Genomic DNA, 23,346 nt, shown 5'->3' on the forward strand with positions numbered 1-23,346 from the left:
TACTCACTAAGCAATCTTCTATTCTAAATTTGGTTTCCTAGGGAGGTTTTCTTCCCTAGGAAAAAGCCATGCTGAGAAGCGAATAGGAATCTTCCACTCTACTGGGTTTCACACACATCACTTTCATTTCTCAATCCAGCTTCTAGGAATTCCTCAGGAACTGAGATTTTAAAAACACAGTAATTAAGATACGGAATCAGAACAAAATATAACCTTCCGGCCCAAGCCCTGATTAGCCTGGCCTTAAAAGGCCACTTGGCTTTACTCCTATATTACACACTCACCAAAACATATCATTACTAGATTGTTACCTACCTGAAGTGCTTTAGCGAGACTGGGTTTTCTGAGCAACACAGGTGCTAGTGGTGGTGGAGGAGGTGGCAGAGGTGGAAGTGGAGGTGGAGGTGGAGGAGGAGGAGGAGGAGGAAGATGGCTGGCTGGCTGTGGCAGTGTGGGAGGAAGCACAGCTTTGGAGTCTCCAGGGGTGATCAGAACGCAGGCAGGCACATTTGTAAGTTTACCACTCATGTGACATGTTTGACCACAGCTTGGACAGGAAGAACTTTCTGAGATAGTCTGGAAGAAGACATCACATTTGGCAAATAAATAACAAGTTAATTTGATTATTGAGGGTGAGAGTCATCAAAATAATAGCTACCATGTATTGAATGCTTTCTCAGTGTACCATGTGCTTCATGATATTTTCTCATTTATAATCATAAGTTTCTTCATTTCATTCATTCATTTGTTTATTTTGTATGTGCTATATGCCAGGCACTATAGGTACAATGTGAGCCCTGTGTGTCACCTCATGGAGCTGACAGCCCAGTGAGGGAAGACAGACATTAAACATGCACAGAAGGCCAGGAATGGTGGTGCACACCTGTAATCCCAGCACTTCGGAAGGCTGAATCCAGCGAATTGCTTGAGCCCAGGAGTTCGAGACCAGCCTGGACAACATAGTGAGATCTCGTCTCAAACAAACATGCACAAACACACTTGAAACAAAACAATACTTCAATAAGAGCAATGAAGTGTGCTATGAGCATAAACAGCTGGAGGCTTGGGAAGTGATATTTAGCCATGATCTCAAGAATAAATTGAGACTTAGCAGATGAAGGGAGATAAGGACTAGGGGAAGAGTTCCTTGCAGAGGAAAAAAATACTTAATACAGCCAAGAATATAGTACATTCAAGAAACTGATAAAGCAAAGGATCTGGAACATGACTACTGTGGACTGAATTGTGTCCCAGAATTCATATGTTGAAATCTTAACATCCAGAACCTCAGAATGTGACTATATTTGGAGATAGGGTCTTTAAAGAGGTGATTAAGTTAAAATGAGGCCGTTAGGGTGGGTCCTAATCCATTCTAACTGGTGTTCTTACAGTAAGAGGAAATTGGACATGCAGAGAGACATCAGGAATGTACTCACACAGAGGAAAGACCGTGTGAAGACATAGAGCGAAGACAGCCATCTACAAGCCCAGGAGGGAGCCTCAGAAGAAACTAACCAAGAAGCCACAGACTTCTTGCTTCCAGACTGTGAGAAAGTAAATTTCTGTTGTATAAGCCACCCAGCCTGTGGTATTTTGTTATGGCAGCTCTAGCAAACAAATACAATGACCCTATGAAGTAAAACAGTGTATTAATTTCCTGTGCCTGCTGTAACAAATTATCCCAAACTTGGTGGTTGAAAACAATTGAAGTTTATTTTCTCACAGTGCTAGAGGCGAAAAGTCTGACATCAAGGTGTCGTAGGAGCTTCACTGCCTCCCATGCCTCTGGGGAAGAATTGGTTCCTTGCCTCTTTTGGCTTCTAGTAGCTGTCATCACTCCTTGGTTTGTGGCTGCATCACTCCAATCTCTATCTCTGTGGTCACATTGCTTCTCTTCTCTGTATGCATTCTCTGTGTGTCTCTCTCATAAGGGCACTTGTCCTGGGACTTAGGGTCCACCTAGATAATCCAGGAAGATCTCCTCATCTCAAAATCCTTACCCCAATTACATTTGTAAAGCCTTTTGTCCAAATAAGGCAGTATTTACAGGTTCTGGGGATTAGGACTTGAATATACCTTTTGGAGGCTGCCATGCATTCAGTCCCCCACAAATGGTATCATCCCAAATTTATAGATGAGGAAACTGAGGCCCAGAGGAGTTAAATGACTTGCCTTTTTCTCCTTTGGCTAATTCATCCTGAGGCACAAATTCTGGGAGCAGGGATGGAATTCCAGAAGCTTCTCTCCAGACCAATGAGCACAGTGTTGAGACATAGGGGCCTTGCTTAGGGGAGTTTGGAGTGGATATTTTCCTGCATATATCAGTCAGGAAAATAGAAACCACTCTGGATATTGAAAAGAGGGGTAATGTAATACAGGCACTTGGTTACATTTATAATGGAATTGCTGAGAGGCCCACTGGGTACCGTGAGGCAATCAAGAGATTAGCAACAGCAGGAAGGCATTAACTTCCTGAGGCTGGAGAAACAAAAGGTGGAGGCGGTGTATCCAGAGGTCTGGAGGTAGGTTTATCCAGAGAATCAAGAAACACTGGCTGGGTGTGGTGGCTCACGTCTATAATCCCAGCACCTTGGGGGGCCGAGGCAGGTGGATCACCTGAGGTCAGGCGTTTGAGACCAGCCTAGACAACACAGTGAAACCTCGTCTCTACCAAAAACACAAAAATTAGCCAGGCATGGTGGCAGGCACCTGTAATCCCAGCTACTTGGGAGGCTGAGGCAGGAGAATCGCTTGAACCCGGGAGGTGGAGGTTGCAGTGAGCCGAGATTGCGCCACTGCACTCCAGCATGGGTAGCAGAGTGAAATTCTGTCTCAAAAAAAAAAAAAAAAAAAAAAGAAATATGGAGTATTTATCCAGTGGGAGATGGGGCCAGGAAGGCAACAACTACCATTGCTGGAGAAATCATGCAGTAGAGGAGGGGAAGAAACTCCTTGTCTTCTCCCTCCCTCTAGTCTCTCATCAGTGTCTCGCAATGGGCCATCATAACCAGGAACCAGGTGACCTGGAGCTTGACGAATGTATCTTGTAGGAGCCAGCCCTCCCATCAATACAGAGCAGAGCTTCTGAAGTGGGGCAAACAGGCCCAGGGACTAGCCCTCACCTGTAGCCATTCCTCCTTCTGGTAAAAGCACCTGGGTTTCCCTTCACTCCCTCAGTCCACGTGATCTGGTCAGGATACTCACTCAAGGACTAGACATATAACCCAGGCCAAGTTCTTTTGGCTGAGATTGTTCTGTTATGAGAATAAGAATCTAAGGCTGCCAACAGCCATGTTGCTAGTGCAAGGGGAGAGTCTGTCTGAGAAATAAACGTACTCTAAAGAAGGCAGAACTGAAAGATGAGACAGAGCCAGAATGCTGACAATATCATTTGAGCCTCTGAATCCAGCCATACCCTAGACTTATTGGTTTTATGGGCTTAAGCCGGGTTGCATTGTGTTTCTGTCACTTGTGGCTAAAAAGAATTTTGACTGATACAGCCTTCTAGGTGCTTTCTTAGTGAAGGAAATAACATAAGCTTCATTCTTAATTCTTTTTTCTTTTTTTTTGAGACGGAGTCTTGCTGTGTCGCCCAGGCTAGAGTGCTAGAGTGCAGTGGAGTGATCTTGGCTCACTGCAAACTCCACCTCCTGGGTTCAAGTGATTCTCCTGCCTCAGTCTCCCGAGTAGCTGGGATTACAGGTGTGCAACACCACGCCCAGCTAATTTTTTTGTATTTTTAGTAGGGACAGGGTTTCACCATGTTGGCCAGGATGGTCTCGATCTCCTGACTTGGGGATCTGCCAACCTCGGCCTCCCAAAGTGCTGGGATTACAGGCGTGAGCCACCGTGCCTGGCCCATTCTTAGTTCTATATCATCATCCTCCCTGGTACATTGGGATTAGTGATTTGGGGTTAAAATATAAGGAGAGCTGAAATAGGAGAAAAGTCATGAAAGGTAGAGTGTGTACACTAGAGGTGAAGGAGAGAAGGGAAGGTTTATAGAATTATTTCACACATACACACACACATTCATTCTAGACTTTTTAAATTAAAAGAAAACTTTTTTTTTCAGAGACAGGGTCTCACTATGTTGCCCAGGCTAGAATGTAGTGGGCTGGAGTGTCCTGAGGCTCAAGGAATCCTCCCACCTCAGTCCCCTGAGAAATTGGGACTATAGGTGTGTATGCCACGTCCAGCTAAAAAATTTAATTTTTAAGGTCTGTTTGAATACTGCCTTGTCACCCACAGCAAACTTCTCTGACAAAGTTACAAAATTATAGGAATTCAAAAAAGCAATGAATTTACTTCTAGAACCAAAATCTCAACTGGTCAATTAGTTTTATTTTATGTTTAATTTAATTTTTTTGCTATTTATTTTTGGAGTCCCACCTAGACTCAATAATTTTCTTTAGTCCTGGTGTGGTGGCTCATGTCTAGAATCCCTGCACTTTGGGAGGCCGAGGCAGGCAGATCACTTGAGGTCAGGAGTTCAAGACCAGCCTGGGCAACATGGTGAGATCCTGTCTCTACTAAAAATACAAAAATTAGCCAGGCGTGGTGGCAGACGCCTGTAATCCCAGGTACTTGGGAGGTTGAGGCAGAAGAATTGCTTGAACCCAGAAGGCGGAGGTTGCAGTGAGCTGAGATCACGCCACTACACTTTAGCTTGGGCGACAGAGCGATACTTTATCTCAAACGAACAAAAAAAAAATTCTTTTTTTTTTTTTTTTTGTCTCATATAATATTTTTTGAGAGAGAGTCTCGCTTTGTCACCCAGATTGGAGTGCAGTGGCACGATCACTGCTCACTGCAACCTCTGCCTCCTGGGTTCAAATGATTCTCCTGCCTCAGCCTCCTGAGTAGCTGGGACTATGGGCATGCGCCACCACGCCCAGCTAATTTTTGTGTTTTTGAGTAGAGAGGGGGTTTCATCATGTCGGCTAGGATGATCTTGAACTCCTGACCTCAAGTGATCCAACCACCTTGGCCTCCCAAAGTTATACATTTTAATAATACATGGGAACATCCTATAAACACTGTTCTGAATATACCTTTACACTTAATTTAATAATGTATTATTATTATTATTATTTTTGAGACACAGTCATGCTCTGTTGCCCAGGCTGGAGTGCTGTGGTGCGATCTCAGCTTACTGCAACCTCTGTCTCCCAGGTTCCAGTGATTCTCCTGCCTCAGCCTCTGGAGTAGCTAGGATTACAGAAGCGTGTCACCATGCCAGGCTAATTTTTTGTATTTTTAGTAGAGATGGGGTTTTGCCATGTTGGCCAGGCTGGTCTCAAACCCCTGGCCTCAAGTGATCCGTCCACTTTGGCCTCGCAAAGTGCTGGGCTTACAGGCGTGAGCCACCACGCCTGGCCATTAGTATATTCTTTAAAAAAAAGTTTTCCTGGGTGAAGGGGACTGACGGTGTGTTCTTGAGATCATACCTCATTAGTACATACAGAACTACCCCATTATTCTTAACAGCTACATAGTATTCCATTGAATGAATGGATTATAATGTATTAAATTAATCCCATATTCTTTGACACTTAGTTTTGTTTGTAAGTTTTCGATATTTTTCAAATCACACTGCAAAAATAACTTTGTACATATGTACAAAATTTGGTTGCATCAAAAGATATATATTTTAAAAATTTTGATAGATGTTAATTAATTATAGCCCACAGAGGTTTTATCAATTTAGGCCATTCTCAATAACAAGAGAGCACCTGTTTCTCCAAAACTTTTGGTCTTTGATTTGTTTGTTCTGTCAATCTGATAGGCTAAAGGCATTACTCATTAAAGTTTATTTTGCATTTCTGTTTTTTGTGTGGCAGAGACTACTAATTGCCTCCCAATATACATTTTTGCCTTCTTCTTTAGTAATAGGAAACCTGACTTTTAGCCGGACACACTGTAATCCAGATGATAGATTACATTCCTCAGGTTCCCTGGTGGCTAGCTATAATTACATGACTATGTTTTAGCGAAATGAGATGTAAGTAAAAGTTCTGTAAATGAGTTTGGGAAGTCACCTTAATGGGGGTAGTAGGATAACTTTCCTCTTTCTTCCTGCTGCCTAAAATAAAGACATTTTGTTTATGCAAATATTCTTTGAGGCTTTGTCACTGGTACCACACCTAGTCTTGATACACTTTTTTTTTTTTTTGAAATGCAGTCTCATTCTGTCACCCTGGCTGGAGTGCAGTGGCGTGATCTCGGCTCACTGCAACCTTCGCCTCCTGGGTTCAAGTGATTCTCCTGCCTCAGCCTCCTGAGTAGCTAGGATTACTGGTGCCCGCCATCACACCTGGCTAACTTTTGTATTTTTAGTAGAGACAGGGTTTCACCATGTTGGCCAGGCTGGTCTCAAACTCCTGACCTCAAGTGATCTGCCCACCTCAGCCTCCCAAAGTGCTGGGATTACAAGCGTGAGCCACTGCGCCCAGCCCTGATTCACTCTTAAGATGGAGTCTCGCTCTGTTGCCCAGGCTGGAGTGCAGTGATGCGATCTCAGCTCACTGCAACCTCTGCCTCCCGGGTTCAAGCAATTCACCTGCCTCAGCCCTCCGAGTAGCTGGGATTACAGGCATGCACTACCAACAGCTAATTTTTGTATTTTAGTAGAGAGGGAGTTTCACATTGGCTAGGCTAGTCTTGAACTCCCGACCTCAAGTGATCCACCCTCCTCAGTCTTCCAAAGTGGTGGGATTACAGGGGTAAGCCACCGCGCCCGGCCCCTGATTCACTCTTAAGTGAAGTTGAGCACCTACTCATGTATTTATTTATTTTATTTTATTTTATTTTATTTTTGAGACAGAGTCTAGCTCTGTCACCCAGGCTGGAGTGCAGCGGCACAATCTCGGCTCACAGCAGTCTCCACTTTCCGGGTTCAAGTGATTCTCCTGATCTCACATGATCTGCCTGTTTTGGCCTCCCAAACTGCTGGGATTACAGGCATGAGTCACTGTGCCCGGCCCTACTCATGTATTTAAGAACCATTTGTATTCCTTTTCTTTCTGCCCAGGATGGCCTCAAACTTCTGTGCTCAAGTGATTCTACCATCTCAGTTTCTTGAGTAGCTGGGATTATAAGTGTGTACCACTGTACCTGGCTTGTATTCCTGTATTTAGGTGAATGCTGTGTTCATATTATTCCCTCATTTTACTGCTAAGTTGTTGGTCTTTTTTGTATTGATTTGTAGTGGTTCTTTATATATTCAATAATTAATCCTTTTCCTGATATTTGAGCAAATATTTTTGCATCTTATTTTGCTGCGCATAAATTTATTTTTATGTCTGACTAGTTATTTAAAAATGTACAAACAAGCCTGGTGCCATGGCTCACGCCTGCAATCCCAATACTTTGGGAGGCTGAGGTAGGAGGATCACTTGAGGCCAGGAGTTTGAGACCAGCCTGGGCAACAAAGTGAGACCCCCATCCCTACAAAAAACTAAAAAATTTGCTGGGCAGGTGGCACACACCTCTGGTCCCAGCTACAAGGGAGGCTGAGGCAGGAGGATCCCTTGAGCCAGGAGGTCAAGGTTGCAGTGAGCCATGATCATGCCACTGCACTCTCGCCTGGGTAACAGAGTGAAACCCTGTCTATAAAAAAAAAAAAAAAAAAAAAAAATTACAAACAGCAGGCAAAATTTTTTTCAGATCTTCTGCTTTAATACTGACAATATTGAACTTCACCTGAGCTCTGTGATTCTGGAAAATAAGGATGGCCAAAAAATCTCCCCATCCTAGGTGGGTGCAATAGTGCAAGCCTGTAGTCCCAGCGACTAAGGGAGGGTGAGGTAGGAGGATCACTTGAGCCCAGAAGTTAGGAGTTGGAGTCTAGCCTGGGTAACATAATGAGATCCCATCTCTAGAAACAAACAAACAAACAAAAATCTCCCCACAATTTTATGTCCAGGAAATAATTTATTATTTTGGAAGCGATGTGGAACCAACTTTTTCCACATCAGTTAGATAAGCTTTATGGATGGCTCCCTCATTTATCTGACAAATCCAGACACAGACCCTCCAAATTCCCATTCTTTGTCTCATAAGTGATTAGCTGAACTGTTCATTGCCACTGACCAATCTGGACAAAATATCTACTAACTTGACCAAACTTTAGTCAGGATTTAGCCCTCCCCATAGGCCCTAGAACCTTGACCTATTCTTGGGCTTAAGCAAGCATTGGTATGCTGAACAACCTTCAGGAAAAGATGTTCCCTGATCCAATCAGCTATCTGATCAGATTATCCCAACTCTTCATCTTACTTCCCCATAACCCGGTTTGTTTTACCCTTTTTATTCCTTGCTAACAAAGAAAACTTTTTCGCTTAATGTTTGAGATACAAATCTTATGACCTGAGCATTTTTCCTATTGCAATAGTCTTTTCAAATAAAGTGTCTCCTTACCTAATTCCAGATTTGCTTTTTATTTGACAATACCAACCTTCAGTGCTTCCTGGAGCTTGCATAATTTACTTTCCAAAATGCAAAACTGTTGTTTTAGACTGTAAAGTTCTTGGTGGCAGATACGAGATGGAAAGATGGTGTCTTTCAATACTTCTAAACTCTGAAATTAATAATAAACAATTCTGAGTCCTATGAGTAATATGATAAGGACAAGAAAACAGGAACCAGAAAGTGACTTGATTTATGTTTTTACAGAAACAAAGGCAGACTTGACTCAATAATTTCATCTTATCTAAGTTTAGCTTGAGGGTTGGACTGACTTGAGCACATATGTATATAAACACCAAGTGTGTAGAAACACTATAGTGCTGAAAACAGGGATGTCACATCCATACCTGGGTTACGCAGTTCTGGCACCAGCTGTATATAGACCATACTCTATTTGTCCAAAGTTTTATTGCATCTCTGATTTTAGGAAATTTGAAGTTCCAGGATGATCTTAGCCAGCTTCTGCTTTGAGATATATCTATTGAAGAAATAACGACTCTGCAGGAAAAACAAAATGAAACAAATAAAAAACCCCTAAGTCAGAATAATAGCCTTGGCCTGGTGTGGTGGCTCGTGCCTCTACTCCTAGCACTTTGGGAAGCTGAGGTGAGTAGATTGCTTGAGACCAGGAGTTCAAGACTAGCTTCGGCAACACAACAAAACCCTGTCCCTACCAAAAAACAAAACAAAACAAAACTTAAATCAGGCATGGTGGTGTGCCAGAAGAGAGAGGAATATGCAAACCAGGCTTGAAGATGGGTTAAATCAGAGCTTTTCATTCTACAAAAGAGAAATTTTAATGGGGTCAGAACATTGATCTTCTAATATTTGAAAGCCTGTTAACTAGGAGACAGATAGCAAACTGTTTTGTTGTAGGAGGACCCACCCAGCTCTGACGGTTTAAAGCATAATGAATGCAAATTTGAACTCCAGAAAAGCAGAGCTTCCTAACAATGGGACTTCCACAGCAATGGGATCTGCTTCCTCGTTCAGTTTGTGCCTTTCCCATGAGCAAGAGACTCCTAGGAGAGCCACAGCCCATTAGGAAGCCATATGGGAACTCATTCACAGGTTCTTTATTTTTTTGAGACAGAGTTTTGCTCTTGTTGCCCAGGCTGGAGTGCAATGGTGCGATCTTGGCTCACTGCAACCTCCGCACTCCGAGTTCAAGTGATGCTCCAGTCTCCGCTCCCGAGTAGCTGGGATTACAGGCACCCGCCACCATGCCTGGCTAATTTTTTGTATTTTTAGTAGAGATGGGGTTTCACCATGTTGGCCAGGCTGGTCTCAAACTCCTGACCTCAAGTGATCCACCTCCTTTGGCCTCCCAAAGTGCTGGGATTACAGGCATGAGCCACTGAGCCCGGCCGGGAACCGACAGGTTTTTTGGATGGTCTCTGAATGTCATCCAACTCTTATTTTTTATCAAAAAAATTTTTTTTGACACAACGTCTTGCTGTGTTGTCTAGACTGGAGTGCAGTGGCAAGATCATAGCTCACTGCAGCTTCTAACTCCTGGGCTCAAGCGATATTCCTGTTGCATGAGTCTCCCAAGTAGTTGGAACACAGGTGCCAGCCACCACACCTGGCTAATTTGGTTTGGTTTTGTTTTTTTAGAGATGGGGTCTTGCTATGTTGCCTACACTAGTCTTGAACTGCTGGCCTCAGGCAATCTTCCTCCCTTGGCCACCCAAAGTGCTGGGATTACAAGCATGAGCCACTGTGCACAGCTGAGATTTTTCGACTTAGTCTTTTTGTACATGCGATATTCTATTCATAGAATCCATAAATGGTAGGGAAATTTCTGAGTTCAGAGCAATACATATGATACAAAACTTGATATATAGACTAGAGTTTCTTAGCTGAACTGGAGGGGCTGGCCTTAAGTAATCCATGGACTCCCTGAAATTGGGGACACCATTGGAAATATGTGTGAGCTCATGGGCAGTTTCCTATGATTTTCAGGCCTCAAAATGTCTCTTGGACTCAAAGATGCCTTAGGGCAGAGGACACGTCTACCCCCAGTATAGAATCTCGGATAGTGAATGTCAGTAAACATTCGGTAGAAAAGCTCTGCCAAATTGAGTGCTCTGATATGACTTTTTCATCAAGTCAATGTTCCTGGGATCTCTTGTACATGATAATCTCACACTTGCAAGGTTTCATAGTTTCTGCTTACCCTAGTTTTCTTTCTCACCCTCACTCTCCCACCAGACTGGACTCTGAAATGGGCGTGTACAGAGAAGAGCAGACCCCAACATGCTTCAGGCTTTGAGTGGAGAGGACACAGCCTCTGCTGGGACAGGGAACAGATGGATGCGGAGACCCTGAGGATGCTTTTGGATGGTGGTCTGAGGTTGGGACAGTGGCAGGAGATACCATTCACCCAGGATCTCCAGAACAAGAGACCAGCCTGGCAGTTACATGTGTTTTTCTTTAAACTGGTTGCCAGGTTGGAATGACCAATGACATCAGAGATTCCAACCTTCCTGATTGGAAGGACTGGACTCCGTGGGCGTCTGAGAGCTCAACTGGACAACAGCATCTTCTCAGAGCTGTTCTCCACTCTTGACTTCTCTCAGCCTCGAGAATTGATAACACACCTTCCGGGTCCTAGCAGAGTCCAGAAGAAGGCCTTGGACAGAACAGAGACTAGGTTCTGTGGGTTGGGACAGATTCTGGGAAAGATCATGACTAGCCATCAACCGCACCCTCAGGATGAGGAGCAGAGACCCCAGCAGAGCACCTCAGGGTACCCCTTCCAGGAGGTGGTGGATGATGAAGTGTCAAGACCATCATGTGAGGGGACTGGAGGAAGAAGAGGTGGGATAGGATTGACTAAGGTGAAGGAAGGGGGCCAGGCGCAGTGGCTCACACCTGTAACCCCAACACTTTGGGAGGCCAAGGCAGGCGGATCACCTGAGGTCAGGAGTTCAAGACGAGCCTGGCCAACATGGTGAAACCCCATCTCTACTAAAAGTACAAAAATTAGCCAGGTGGTAGTGGTGCGCACCTGTAATCCCAGCTATTCGGGAGGCTGAGACAGGAGAATCGCTGGAGCCTGGGAGGAAGAGGTTGCATTGAGCCAAGATTGTGCTACTGCACCCCAGTCTGGGTGAGAGAGTGAGACACTGTCTCAAAAAAAAAAAAAAAAAAAAAGAAGGGTCAGAGGTCAGGAAGGAGAACCTGAGAAGGGTGTGTGGGAAGAATGGAGAAATTCAGGCCAGGTGCAGTGGCTCACACCTGTAATCCCAGCACTTTGGGAGGCCAAGGCGGGCAGATCACTTGGGGCCAGGAGTTTGAGACCAGCCTGGCCAACATGGTGAAACCCCGTCTCTAATAAAAGTACAAAATTGAGCTGGGCATTGTGGCAGACACATGTAATCCCAGCTACCTGAGAGGTTGAGGCAGGAGAATAACTGGAATCCGGGAGATAGATGTTGCAATGAACTGAGATTGCACCACTACACTCCAGCCTGGGCGACAAAGCAAGATTCTGTCTTGAAACAAACAAACAAAAACAACAACAAACAAACAAACAAAAAAAGGAGGGACTCAGAGAGCCAGGGACCAGGAAAGGACATGAAGAAGTGTTCTGAGGACAGAGATATGGAAGAATGGAGAGGGGAAGGAACGGCTCATGGGGTTGAGCAGAGGAGAAAGTCAGAAAGATGGCTTGGAGAAGCCAACAGTCTGCAAGGCTGGGGAGGATGGAGAGTGGTTTGGGGTTTGGGGTCGGGGTCTAAGGTGATCAGTTGCAGAAGCATTACATGGTGGCCTGGTTTCCTTACTCAGCCCCTGGGGTATATCCCAGACCCCCATGTAGGTCACTTTGCTGGAAAAGGAAGAGGGAGTGGTCGGACGAATCTGAGGAGTCATCGTCGGAGGAGCCAGAGAAGGAGCTCGCCCCTGAGCCTGAGGAGACCTCCGTGGTGGAGACGCTGCGTGGGCTCAAAATGAAGCTGAAGCTGAAGCAACGACTAGTGTCATTCGTGCTCCCTGAGCACCACGAGGACTTCAACAGGCTGCTTGGTAGAAGGACACCCCAGAGGGCACCTCCAATCCTGTTCTTTTAAAAACGAGGAAAACTTTCAATAACCACACTTTTCCAATGGGAAAAATATGTCCCCAGTGGGTGAGCTCTCCATGCGGGAGGACTCAGAAGTGATCACTCATGAGGGACGCTTAGGAGACGATGGAAGATCAGGATTAGGTTGGCGCTTGGGATAAGAAAGCTTGGTTTTGGGCTGGGCGCTGTGGCTCACGCCTGTAATCCCAGCACTTTGGGAGGCCGAGGTGGGCGGATTACGAGGTCAGGAGATCAAGACCATCCTGGCTAACACAGTGAAACACAGTCTCTACTAAAAATACAAAAAATTAGCCGGGCATGGTGGCAGGCGCCTGTAGTCCTAGCTACTCGGGAGGCTGAGGCAGGAGAATGGCGTGAACCCCAGAGGTGTTGCTTGCAGTGAGCTGAGATCGTGCCACTGCACTCCAGCCTGGGTGACAGAGAGAGACTCTGTCTCAAAAAAACAAAAAAAAAATGACAAAAAAGAAAGTTTGGTTTCAGGACAGGCGCTGCGGCTGATGCCTGAGATCCCAGCACACTGGGAGGCTGAGGCAAGAGGATTGCTTGAACTCAGGATTTTGAGGCTGCAGTGAGCTATGACTGCACGACTGCACTCCAGCCCGCATGACAGAGCAAAACCCTGTTTCAAAAGAAAACCAAAGGCCGGGCGCAGTAGCTCATGCCTGTAATCCCAGCACTTTGGGAGGCTGAGGTGGGTGGATCACCTGAGGTCAGTTGTTCGAGGCCAGCCTGACCAATATAGTGAAACCTAGTCAATACTAAAAATACAAAACTTAGCCGGGTGTGGTGGCGCACACCTGTATTCCCAGCTACTTGGGAGGCTGAGACAGGAGAATCGCTAGAACCCGGGAGGCAGAGGTTGCTTTGAGCTGAGATAGCACCACTGCACTCCAGTCTGAGAGACTGAGACCCTGTGGCAAAAAAAAAAAGGACGGGCCCAGAAGTCAGGAAGGAGCACCTGAGGAGGTGTGTGGGAATAATGGATGGACTGAGGCAGGGTGCAGTGGCTCACACCTATAATCCCAGCATTTTGGGAGGCCAAGGCAGACGGATCACTTGAGGCCAGGAGTTTGAGACCAGCCTGGCCAACATGGTGAAACCCTGTCCTTACTAAAAGTACAAAAATGAGCTGGGCATTATTACGGGCACCTGTAATCCCAGCTACTTGGGACCTGAGGCAGGAGAATCACTGGAACCTGGGAGACAGAGGTTGCAGTGAGCCGAGATTGCACCACTACACTCCAGCCTGGGAGACAAAGCAAGACTCTGTGTCAAAAAAACACACACACAAAAAAGGAGAGACTCAGAGAACTAGGGATGAGGGAAGGAAATGAGGAAGTGTTCTGAGGACAGAGAGATGGAAGAATGGGGAGGGGAAGGAGCGGCTCATGGGGTTCAGCAAAGGAGAAAGACGGAAAGATGGCTTGGAGAAGCCAGCAGTCTGCGAGGCTGGGGAGGATGGAGAGTGGTTTGGCGTTTTGGGTTTGGCTCTAAGGTGATCAATTGCAGAAGCATTACACAGTGGCCTGGTTTCTTTACTCAGCCCCTGGGGTAGTTCCCAGCCCCCTGCATAGGTCCCTTTGCTGGAAAAGGAAGAGGGAGTGGTCGGACGAATCTGAGGAGTCGTCCGAGGAGGAGCCAGAGAAGGAGCTCGCCCCTGAGCCTGAGGAGACCAGGGTGGCGGAGACGCTGTGTGGGCTCAAGATGAAGCTGAAGCGACGGCGAGTGTCACCCGTGCTCCCTGAGCACCACGAGACTTTCAATAGGCTGCTTGGAAGGAGGACACCCCAGAGAGCACCTTCAATCCTGTTCTTCTAAAAAAGAAGAAACTTCCAATAACCACACTTTTCCAATGGGAAAAATATGTCCCCAGTGGGTGAGCTCTCCATGCGGGAGGACTCAGAAGTGATCACTCATGAGGGACGCTTAGGAGACGATAGAAGATCAGGATTAGGTTGGCACTTGGGATAAGAAAGCTTGGTTTTGGGCCAAGTGCGGTGGCTCACGTCTGAGATCCCAGCATGTTGGGAGGCTGAGGCAAGAGGATTGCTTGAACTCAGGACTTTGAGGCTGCAGTGAGCTATGATGGCACCACTGCACTCCAGCCTGGGTGACAGAGCAAAACGCTGTCTCAAAAGAAAAAGCACGGTAGCTCAAACCTGTAATCCCAGCACTTTGGGAGGCAGAGGCAGGTCAGGAGTTAGAGACCAGCCTGACCAACATAGTAAAATCTGATCTCTACTAAAAATACAAAAATTAGCCAGGCGTGGTAGCACACACCTGTAATCCCAGCTACTCAGGGGACTGAGACAGGAGAATCGCTTGAATTCAGGAGGCTGAGGTTGCAGTGAGCTGAGATCGTGCCACTGCATTCCAGCCTGGCCCACAGAGTGAGACTCCATCTCAAAAAATAAATAAATAAATAAATAAAACCAAATAATAAATAAAACACAATCAAAAATCAAAGAAAGTGGCTTCAGCTGTGCCCTCTGAAACTTAATGTCTCCCGCTGACTTTTCTAAACCTAAGTGTCTTCATCCATAGAGGGGGATACCTAGGCCATGGTCACACCCTAATGTGACTGTCTCATGAGGAAATGATGGGAATTCCTTTATGACTCTGCAGTGGTCCCTCTGTGTCTGCTGGGAGGGCGTTCTGGCTTATTGCCAGCTCTACATCCTGTAGATTCTCACACCCAGGGCCTCCTTTGGCCTCTTCTCAGGGGAGTCTCAGAGCGGGAGCCTCTCTCCCTTGCCCAGTGAAAGTCATTCTCCCCTCTCCCATCCACCTCACCTGTGGCAGCAATCCTGAGACTTCCCCCTGGGAGGCACACTTCTCCTTGCTACCCTGCTGTCCTGCTTCTCAAGCTGACATCTGCTCTCTAACCACAGAAGATCCTGTCGTTAAAAGATTCCTCGCCTGGGACAAAGATTTGAGGTTGTCGGACAAGGTAAGGTTGTTCTCCACGGAACTGTGTTCCTGCTTCAACGCACTGCCAGGGGGAGGGCGCAGCTTCTAAATCCACAGTTCCTCTCCTCTCTCCCTCCAGCACTTCCCACCAGATGCTCCCACAGTCTTCTTTTCTTTTTGTGAGACAGTCTTGCTCTGTTGCCCAGGCTGGAGGGCAGTGTCTCAACCTTGGCTCACTGCAGCCGAAGCCTCCTGGGTTCAAGGCAATCTCCTGCCTCAGCCTCCCAAGCAGCTGGGATTACAGGCATGCACCACCATGGCTGGCTAATTTTTGTGTTTTTAGTAGAGACGGGGTTTTGCCACGTTGACCTGGCTGGTCTTGAACACCTGACCTCAGGTGTTCTGCTCGCCTTGGCCTCCCAAAATGCTGGGATTACAGATGTGAGCCACTGTGCCCCTCGGCTCCCACAGTCTTGAGTCTTGGTGCCTACCTTTTTTTTTTTTTTCGAGACAGTATCTAGCTGTGTTCCACAGGATGGAGTGCAGTGGCATGATCACAGCCCACCACAGCCTCTAATTTCTGGGCTCTTGCAATCCTGCCTCAGCCTCCTGAGTAGTTGGGAGTACAGGCACATGCCATCATGCTCGAATAATTTTTATACAAATGGTCTTGCTATGTTGCCCAGGTTGTTCTAGAACTGTTGGACTCACTTGATCCTCCTGTCTCAGCCTCTCAAACTTCTGGGATCACAGGCTTGAGCTGCCACTCCCGGCTATTCTTGGTCTTTTTATGATTTGTCAGCATCTCCCTCAGGACTCTGCTGGTCTCTTGCCGAGTGAATGAGTGGCCCCTGCCTCTCCTATGGGTCGTTTGGGATCTGAGCCCTGGGCCGCAGTCAGCCTGCAGCCCTGAAGCTCCTGGCTCCTTTACTCTCAGTTGTTTGGGACAGTTCTCTGCCTGGCACACAAAAGACCCTCCTGACACCCGCCGACCTAGACACACCCCTTCAAAGATCCCATCGGAGCGCATCATCCTGGGAGCATCACCAACATCCCTTCCTCCGGCTTCTCTGATTTGCATCTGACCTTCAAATATCCCTCCACCCCGCAATTTCCACATGACCACAGTCACCCCAACACTCAGGTCCCTTCTCTGATGGGCAACCCCTCCCCAGACCCCCATTCCACTATTTCCACTATCTTCCTCTCCCAAGATGTGACCTCTCCCTCTCTGTGTTCCTTTCTCTCCATCAGTATCTCCTGGCCATGGTCATAGCGTATTTTAGCTGCGCTGGCCTCTTCTCCTGGCAATACCAACACAGTCATTTCTTCCTGGCTCTGTGAGTGGTTTGCTGCCTCCTATCTGTCAATATCCAATGCCCTGGGACGGGGGGGGAAGTGGGATTCCAGCCTTTCATTTATTCTTTCACCTATTTGTCCTCTTTACTCTGTGTACAAAAAAGAGAGGATTATACTATCTTGTTTTTAGACTGTTGTTTCTAAAAAGAAACTCAGGCTGGGCGCAGTGGCTCATGCCTGTAATCCCAGCACTTTGGGAGGCCGAGGCAAGCAGATCACTTGAGGTCAGGAATTTGAGACCAGCCTGGCTAACATGGCAAAACCCCATCTCTACTAAAAATAGAAAAATTAGCCAGGCATGGTGGTGTGCACCTGTAATCCAAACTACTCGGGAGGCTCAGGCAAGAGAACCTGTTGAACCCAGGGGGCAGAGGTTGCAGTAAGCTAAGATTAAGCCGCTGCATTCCAGCCTGGGCAACAGAGCGAGACTTTTTCTCAAAAAAAAAAAAAGCCAAAAAAACAAATTCCAACGCCAGTGTACAAATAAAAGAATAAAACAAAAGGTAGCATAAACCACTCCTAAGGGGAGAAGAAAAGGAGCAAAGGAGCGGACCCAATGCTTCCCCCAGCAAGCAGACATTTCTGGTTCTTCTCTCTCTCTCCTTCCCACATCAACCGCAAATGCCATCAACCTCCTCCGGGTTCCCATGACAGAGGCCACAGTTCAGGTTCCCCTTGCATCACTCGAATCCACTGTCAAATGCTCCCTGCTGGGGCCTCCTGGAGTCTCTCCCCAAGCCTGGGGGCTTCCTAGTGCAGCCTGAGCATCTTTCCAAAGCACAACACCCTCACTGCCCACCTGAACAACTTCCTTAGCTGATGTCTTTCTAAATTGAGGCCAGGGTCCACAGTGCAAATTCCACCCTCTCTATAATCTCTACAACTAAACTGGCTCACCATCTTGGTGTTTCCTGGCGTGGCTTCACTGCTCTTTCCAAATGCCCTCCACTCGACTTTGTGTTTGTGTTTTCTGTCTGGGTGTCCCTCCCGCACACACGTGGTTCTGAAGGGAAGGACCCATTCCCTAAAGTCAATTCACCCCACAGCCTCTGTGAGGCCTTCCCTCATCTTCCAACTTTTGCATGCTCGTAGCTCCCCAGTTACATCCTATTATAATGTGACATTGGGATTAGGTCAACTGCCCTGATTACTCCCAGTCCCATTAGACTAGATGCCTATAGAAGGCAGGGTCTTGGCACAATATCAATGTATTCAATTCCTTTTATTTTTTTGAAACAGACTTGCCCTGTCCCCCAAGCTGGAGTGCAGTGGTGAGATCATAGCTCACTGCAGCCTCCATATCCTGTACTCAAGTGATCCTCCCACCTCAGCCTCCAGATTAGCTTTGACTACAGGGCTGTGACACCACACCTGGACAGTTATTTATTTATTTATTTGTTTACTTATTGAGACAGAGTCTTGTTCTGCCTCTTAGGCTGGAATGGAGTGGCCCAATCTCGGCTCACTGCAACCTCCTCCTCCTGGGTTCACGTAATTCTTGTGCCTCAGCCTCTTGAGTAGCTAGGACTGTGCCACCACACCAGGCTGATTTTTGTATTTTTAGTAGGGATGGGGCTGGTCTCGAACTCCTGGCCTCAAGTGATCCACCTGCTTCAGCCTCCCAAATTGCTGGGATTACAGGCATGAGCCACCACGCCCGGCGTGTCTTTTACATTTTTTTATAGAGACAAGGGTCTTGCTACGTTGCCCAGGCTCATCTCAAACTCCTGGCCTCAAATGATCTTCCTGTTTCGGCCTCCCAATGTGCTGGGATTCCAGGCGTAAGCCACCACTCTCGGCCACCAGTTGGGTTTTTGTCTTCATCCTGAAGGAGTGAGAGACGCCCTTCAGCAGGTCTCTGACCATCAGGGCCCTCCTGAGGAAGGCATGGCTCTGCAGGGTGGGTGCCAATCCTGAGCTAAGGATGGTCCCCTGCCCTCCTCTCTGGGAAGTTGACCTCAGCCAGAGGTCTCTCCTGGTGGTGCCCCTGAGCGGCAACCTGATTTCTGTCCCCAGCTACCTGGCCAATGACATGGAGGAGGACGAGTCCTCCAAACGAAACATCTTCTACTTCCTGTACGGGAAGAACCGCTCCCAGATACCCTTGTTCCATAAGCTTCGGTTCCAGTTCTTCCATTCCATGAGCTGGAGGGCTTGGGTTTCCCTGAAGCAGTTGGAAGAGGTAGGTGGGATGTAGGGAGATGGAGGAGGTGGGGAGGAATCGAGTGGGCTGGAGGCTGGATGAGGGGAGGGAGGGGTATCCTGGGGAGTCCCCATCTTCTTAAGGGGCGTTTGTTTTTCCAGATCCAGGCTTATGACCCAGAGCACTAGGTGTGGGCATGAGATCGCGCCGCCTTTCCTAGAGCTCCAGGGACCGTGGAGGCCTGAGGTCATCGGCCTGAGGGAAGGTACATCTGTGTCCTCTGGGGTAAAGGCAGAATATGGTGGTCTATTTTGGAAATCTGAGGATCCCAACTACTTGATCCGGCCTCGAGCCTGGGCAACATGGCGAGATCCCCTCTCCACAAAAATACAAAAATTAGCCAGGCGATGTGGGAAGATCGCTGAAGCCTGCGAGGTCGGGGCTGCAGGGAGCCCTGATCCTGCCACTGCACTCCAGCCCAGGCAACACAGTAAGACCCTGACTCAAAAATAATAATAAATAGAGTTTGGGGAGGTTCATTATGATTGACGCACTTGAGTTACCGATTTGGGTCGAGGGTTCAGTGAAGCTTTGGTTCACATCTTGTGCAGCTACCCACGTTCAGCACAGAGCATCAGACTTCATCATAGGAGGTAGGATTATGGATTAGGCTTCAGGACTCGGGGTTCGTGATGTTGTCACATTAGAAACGGATCTAGCATGGTTACAAGTTCAGCTCTTAAGTGACACAAAAGGCCCCAGTTGTGATGAAGTCCAAAGCCACATTCTCTGAGCGTGCCCTACTCCCTGGGCAGACCCACCCAAAGTCCTTGCTATGAAGCAGATCACTGGGGCTGACCTTGGGTGTATTAAGTGAGTTTTGGAGTCAGGGTCACCAAAGTGTGAGTTTCACAGTTGAACACGATGGTTCAGAAGCAGGCTACAGAATGAAAGACAGGAGATAAAACTGGATTTCTCAATTGCTCTGAACTCTAGTTAGACTTGATGTGGGACATGAATAACCTTCCTGTCTAGAGAGCTGCCTCCTTTAAGTGTGACATCCTCTGTCTCACTTCCAGAACACCAGACCCAGGGGAGATGTGGATTTTCAGCAGGAACTTTATTCCAATGCTAATGGCGGACACCAGGAAGGAGGAGAGGAGCCATTTGTGCAGATCATCTAGAAGAACCTGGACTGTTCCAGACAGAACTGAATAGAGTGATCACGTTGTCCTCCCAGGACCAGGGGGGTACTTCTGTGTCTGGAATTGGTGGGTTCTTGGTCTCACCGACTTCAAGAATGAAGCTGCGGACCCTCACGGTGTTACAGTTCTTAAAGGTGGCCTGTCCGGAGTTTGTTCCTTCTGATGTTCGGATGTGTTCAGCCTTCTGGCGGCTTCGTGGTCTCACTGGCTCAGGAATGAAGCTGCAGACCTTCGCGGTGAGTGTTACAACTCTTAAGGCGGCATGTCTGGAGTTGTTCGTTCCTCCCAGTGGGTTCATGGTTTTGCTGGCTTCAGGAGTGAAGCTGCAGACCTTCGTGGTGAGTGTTACAGCTCATTAAGGCAGTGTGGACCCAAAGAGTTAGCAGTAGCAAGATTTATTGCAAAGAGCAAAAGAACAAAGCTTCCACAACATGGGAGAGGACCCCAACCGGTTGCCACTTCTGGCTTGGGCAGCCTGCTTTTATTATCTCATCTGGCCCCACCCACATCCTGCTGATTGGTCCATTTACAGAGAGCCGATTGGTCCGTTTTACAGAGAGCTGATTGGTGCGTTTTGACAGGGTGCTGATTGGTGCCTTTACAATCCCTGAGCTAGACACAAAAGTTCTCCATGTCCCCACTAGATTAGCTAGATACAGAGTGTCAATTGGTGTATTTACAAACCCTGAGCTAGACACAGAGTGCTGATTGGTATGTTTACAAACCTTGAGCTAGATACAGAGTGCTGATTGGTGCATTAACAATCCCTTAGCTAGACATAAAAATTCTCCAAGTCCCCACTAGACTCAGAAGCCCAGCTGGCTTCACCCAGTGGATCTCCCTCTGGGAGGGCAGGTGGAGCTGCCTGCCAGCCCCGCGCCATGTGCCCGCACTCCTCAGCCCTTGGGCAGTCATGGGGCGGCCGCTGTTGAGCAGGGGGCGGCGCTCGTCAGGGAGACTCAGGCGGTGCAGGAGCCCAGGGCGGCAGGGGAGACTCAGGCATAGGGGGCTGCAGGTACCGAGCCCTGCCCCACCGGGGGCAGCTGAGGCCCGGTGAGAAATCGAGCACAGCGCCAGTGGGCCAGCACTGCTGGGGGACCCCGTGCACCCTCTGCAGCTGCTGGTCCGGGTGCTAAGCCCCTCACTGCCAGGGCCGGCTGGGGCGGCCGGCAGCTCAGAGTGCGGGGGCCCGCCAAGCCACGCCCACCCGCAACTCTAGCTGGCACACAAGTGCAGTGTGCAGCCCAGGTTCCCAACCGTGCCTCTTCCTCCACACCTCCCCGCAAGCTGAGGGAGCTGGCTCCGGCCTTGGCCAGCCCAGAAAGGGACTCCCACAGTGCAGCCGTGGGCTGAAGGGCTCCTCAAGCCTGGCCAGAGTGGGCACCCAGGCCCAGGAGGCATGGAGAGTGAGAGAGGGCTGTGAGGGCTGCCAGCACGCTGTCACCTCTCACTTCTAGGAATCCATAGAGAACAGTGAGAAACCAGGGGTGTTTCTGGTTCCACCCCTTCCTGCGCCACCACGTCTCTTTTTATACTGCTGAATTCCAGCCTCCCTGGGGCGGAACCTGGAGGTCCTGTTTCCTACGGACTTGGTTTCCACAGTCCAAGAGCATTTGAAGGCACAGTGCAGACACTCAGATTAGCACAGAATTCTTTGTAAAATATGAGTGCCATAGACTGTAACAGATAGCTTCATGCACACTATGCATTTATTGGTTTGTTTGGAAAATGTTGGCCATCAAATTATTAATAGGTTTATTTCAAATAGTTTCGAAATTGTTGTACTTTTGAAAATATGCTGTTCCTGTAGATTTTTTGATGAGAGTTATAGCTGTTATAAAGATAATTTTCATTTTAACAGAGAATCCTTTTTATCCTAAATCTTTTATTATCTTTTAATGCTTTCTGTATTATTATCTGTGCCCCTGAAGCGAGTACACTTTTTATCTATGATACTTACATAATAATCTCTTCTATTTATAGCTATTTGTAGTTCCCCTAAATTCCTGTCATAGAAATTTTTATTTGCTGTTTAGATTTGTGACTGAATTGTGAGAATTCAGTTGTAATTTTTAACATGTCTTAGATATATACTAACATGTCTAATATCTACTATATATTTTATTGGTTTATTTTGAAAAAGATGGGCATACAATTATTACTACATTTATTTTAAATATTTTGAAAATACTGGTATTTTTTAATAGATACTGTTCCTATAAAGTTGTGAGATGGGTGTCACAGCTGCTATATACATACAAATATAACTTTGTTTTCCTTTTTAAGAGAGGATTCTTTTTATCCTAAATCTTTTATCTTTAAATCTTTGTATCTATGGTTACATGTGCTGCTGAAGGGAGCACTCTTTTTATCTATGATACTTAATATATGTATTACACTTATAGCTACATGATAGTTCCCCTAAATTCTTATAAAAATAAATTTTTATTTGATGTTTACTGTATGTTTTTGAAATGTGAGAATTCAGATGTAATTTTTTACCTTGTATTGGCATGTTTGTATGTTACTTTTTTTTTTTTTTGAGACAGAGTCTTGCTCTTTTGCCCAGGCCGGAGTGCAGTGGCGCTGTCTCGGCTCACTGCAAGCTCTGCCTCCCGGGTTCATGCCATTCTCCTGCCTCAGCCTCCGGAGTAGCTGGGACTACAGGCGCCCGCCACTGCTCCCGGCTAATTTTTTTTTTGTATTTTTAGTAGAGACGGGGTTTCACCGTGTTAGCCAGGATGGTCTCGATCTCCTGACCTCATGATCCGCCTGCCTTGGCCTCCCAAAGTGCTGGGATTACAGGCATGAGCCACCGCGCCCAGCCGTGTGTTACTTTAAAGAGGATGTGGGTTTTAAAGGAGGACATGAGCTGTGTGTTTTCAAGAGAACAATGCAGTGCGTCTCTTGGGGAAACGTAATAAAGATGAAGTTTTCTCACCTTCACAGTGAGTGTGATCATATTGGTCTGGATTGATTATTTGCTGTCATGTGACATTTTTCCTTAATGGGGTTTTGGTTATTTGAACGTATTAATTAGCTCTAGAAGATAATCCTGCATTATTTTTTGTGTAGAAAAAAACATAAGGGTGGGTGCAGTGCTCACACCTACATTCCCAGCACTTCTGGAGGTCATGGCGGGAGGATCACTTGAGGCCAGGAGTTTGAGG

General features: G+C 47.1%; 3 protein-coding genes and 1 pseudogene across 6 annotated transcripts in view; 2 read left to right on the forward strand and 2 right to left on the reverse strand.

Annotated features, from left to right (window-relative positions):
* Positions 1-23,346, reverse strand: part of PRR11 (proline rich 11) — a 48,219-nt gene that overhangs the window by 9,589 nt on the left and 15,284 nt on the right. For all 3 annotated transcript variants that reach the window (XM_054537032.2, XM_024235417.3, XM_063718812.1), the window contains 3 exons: positions 8,817-8,967; positions 8,459-8,581; positions 316-576 (listed from right to left, as the gene is read on the reverse strand). In XM_054537032.2, coding sequence (XP_054393007.1) covers positions 316-576; positions 8,459-8,581; positions 8,817-8,967 — 535 coding nt within the window. The remainder of the gene's footprint in view (positions 1-315; positions 577-8,458; positions 8,582-8,816; positions 8,968-23,346) is intronic.
* LOC129051395 (uncharacterized) lies at positions 15,943-18,698 on the reverse strand (annotated as a pseudogene).
* Positions 18,753-19,464, forward strand: LOC112129675 (putative speedy protein-like protein 3). The gene is made up of 2 exons (XM_024235419.3): positions 18,753-19,010; positions 19,133-19,464. The coding sequence occupies exons 1-2, from the start codon at positions 18,753-18,755 to the stop codon at positions 19,157-19,159; spliced, it is 285 nt and encodes a 94-aa protein (XP_024091187.2). The 3' UTR covers positions 19,160-19,464.
* Positions 20,079-23,346, forward strand: part of SKA2 (spindle and kinetochore associated complex subunit 2) — a 61,650-nt gene continuing 58,382 nt past the window's right edge. For both annotated transcript variants that reach the window (XM_054535260.2, XM_009236471.4), the window contains exon 1: positions 20,079-20,412. The gene's annotated coding sequence lies outside the window, so the exon portion shown is untranslated. The remainder of the gene's footprint in view (positions 20,413-23,346) is intronic.

This window comes from Pongo abelii, chromosome 19, assembly GCF_028885655.2.
Source record: "Pongo abelii isolate AG06213 chromosome 19, NHGRI_mPonAbe1-v2.0_pri, whole genome shotgun sequence".
Lineage (NCBI taxonomy): Eukaryota > Metazoa > Chordata > Mammalia > Primates > Hominidae > Pongo > Pongo abelii.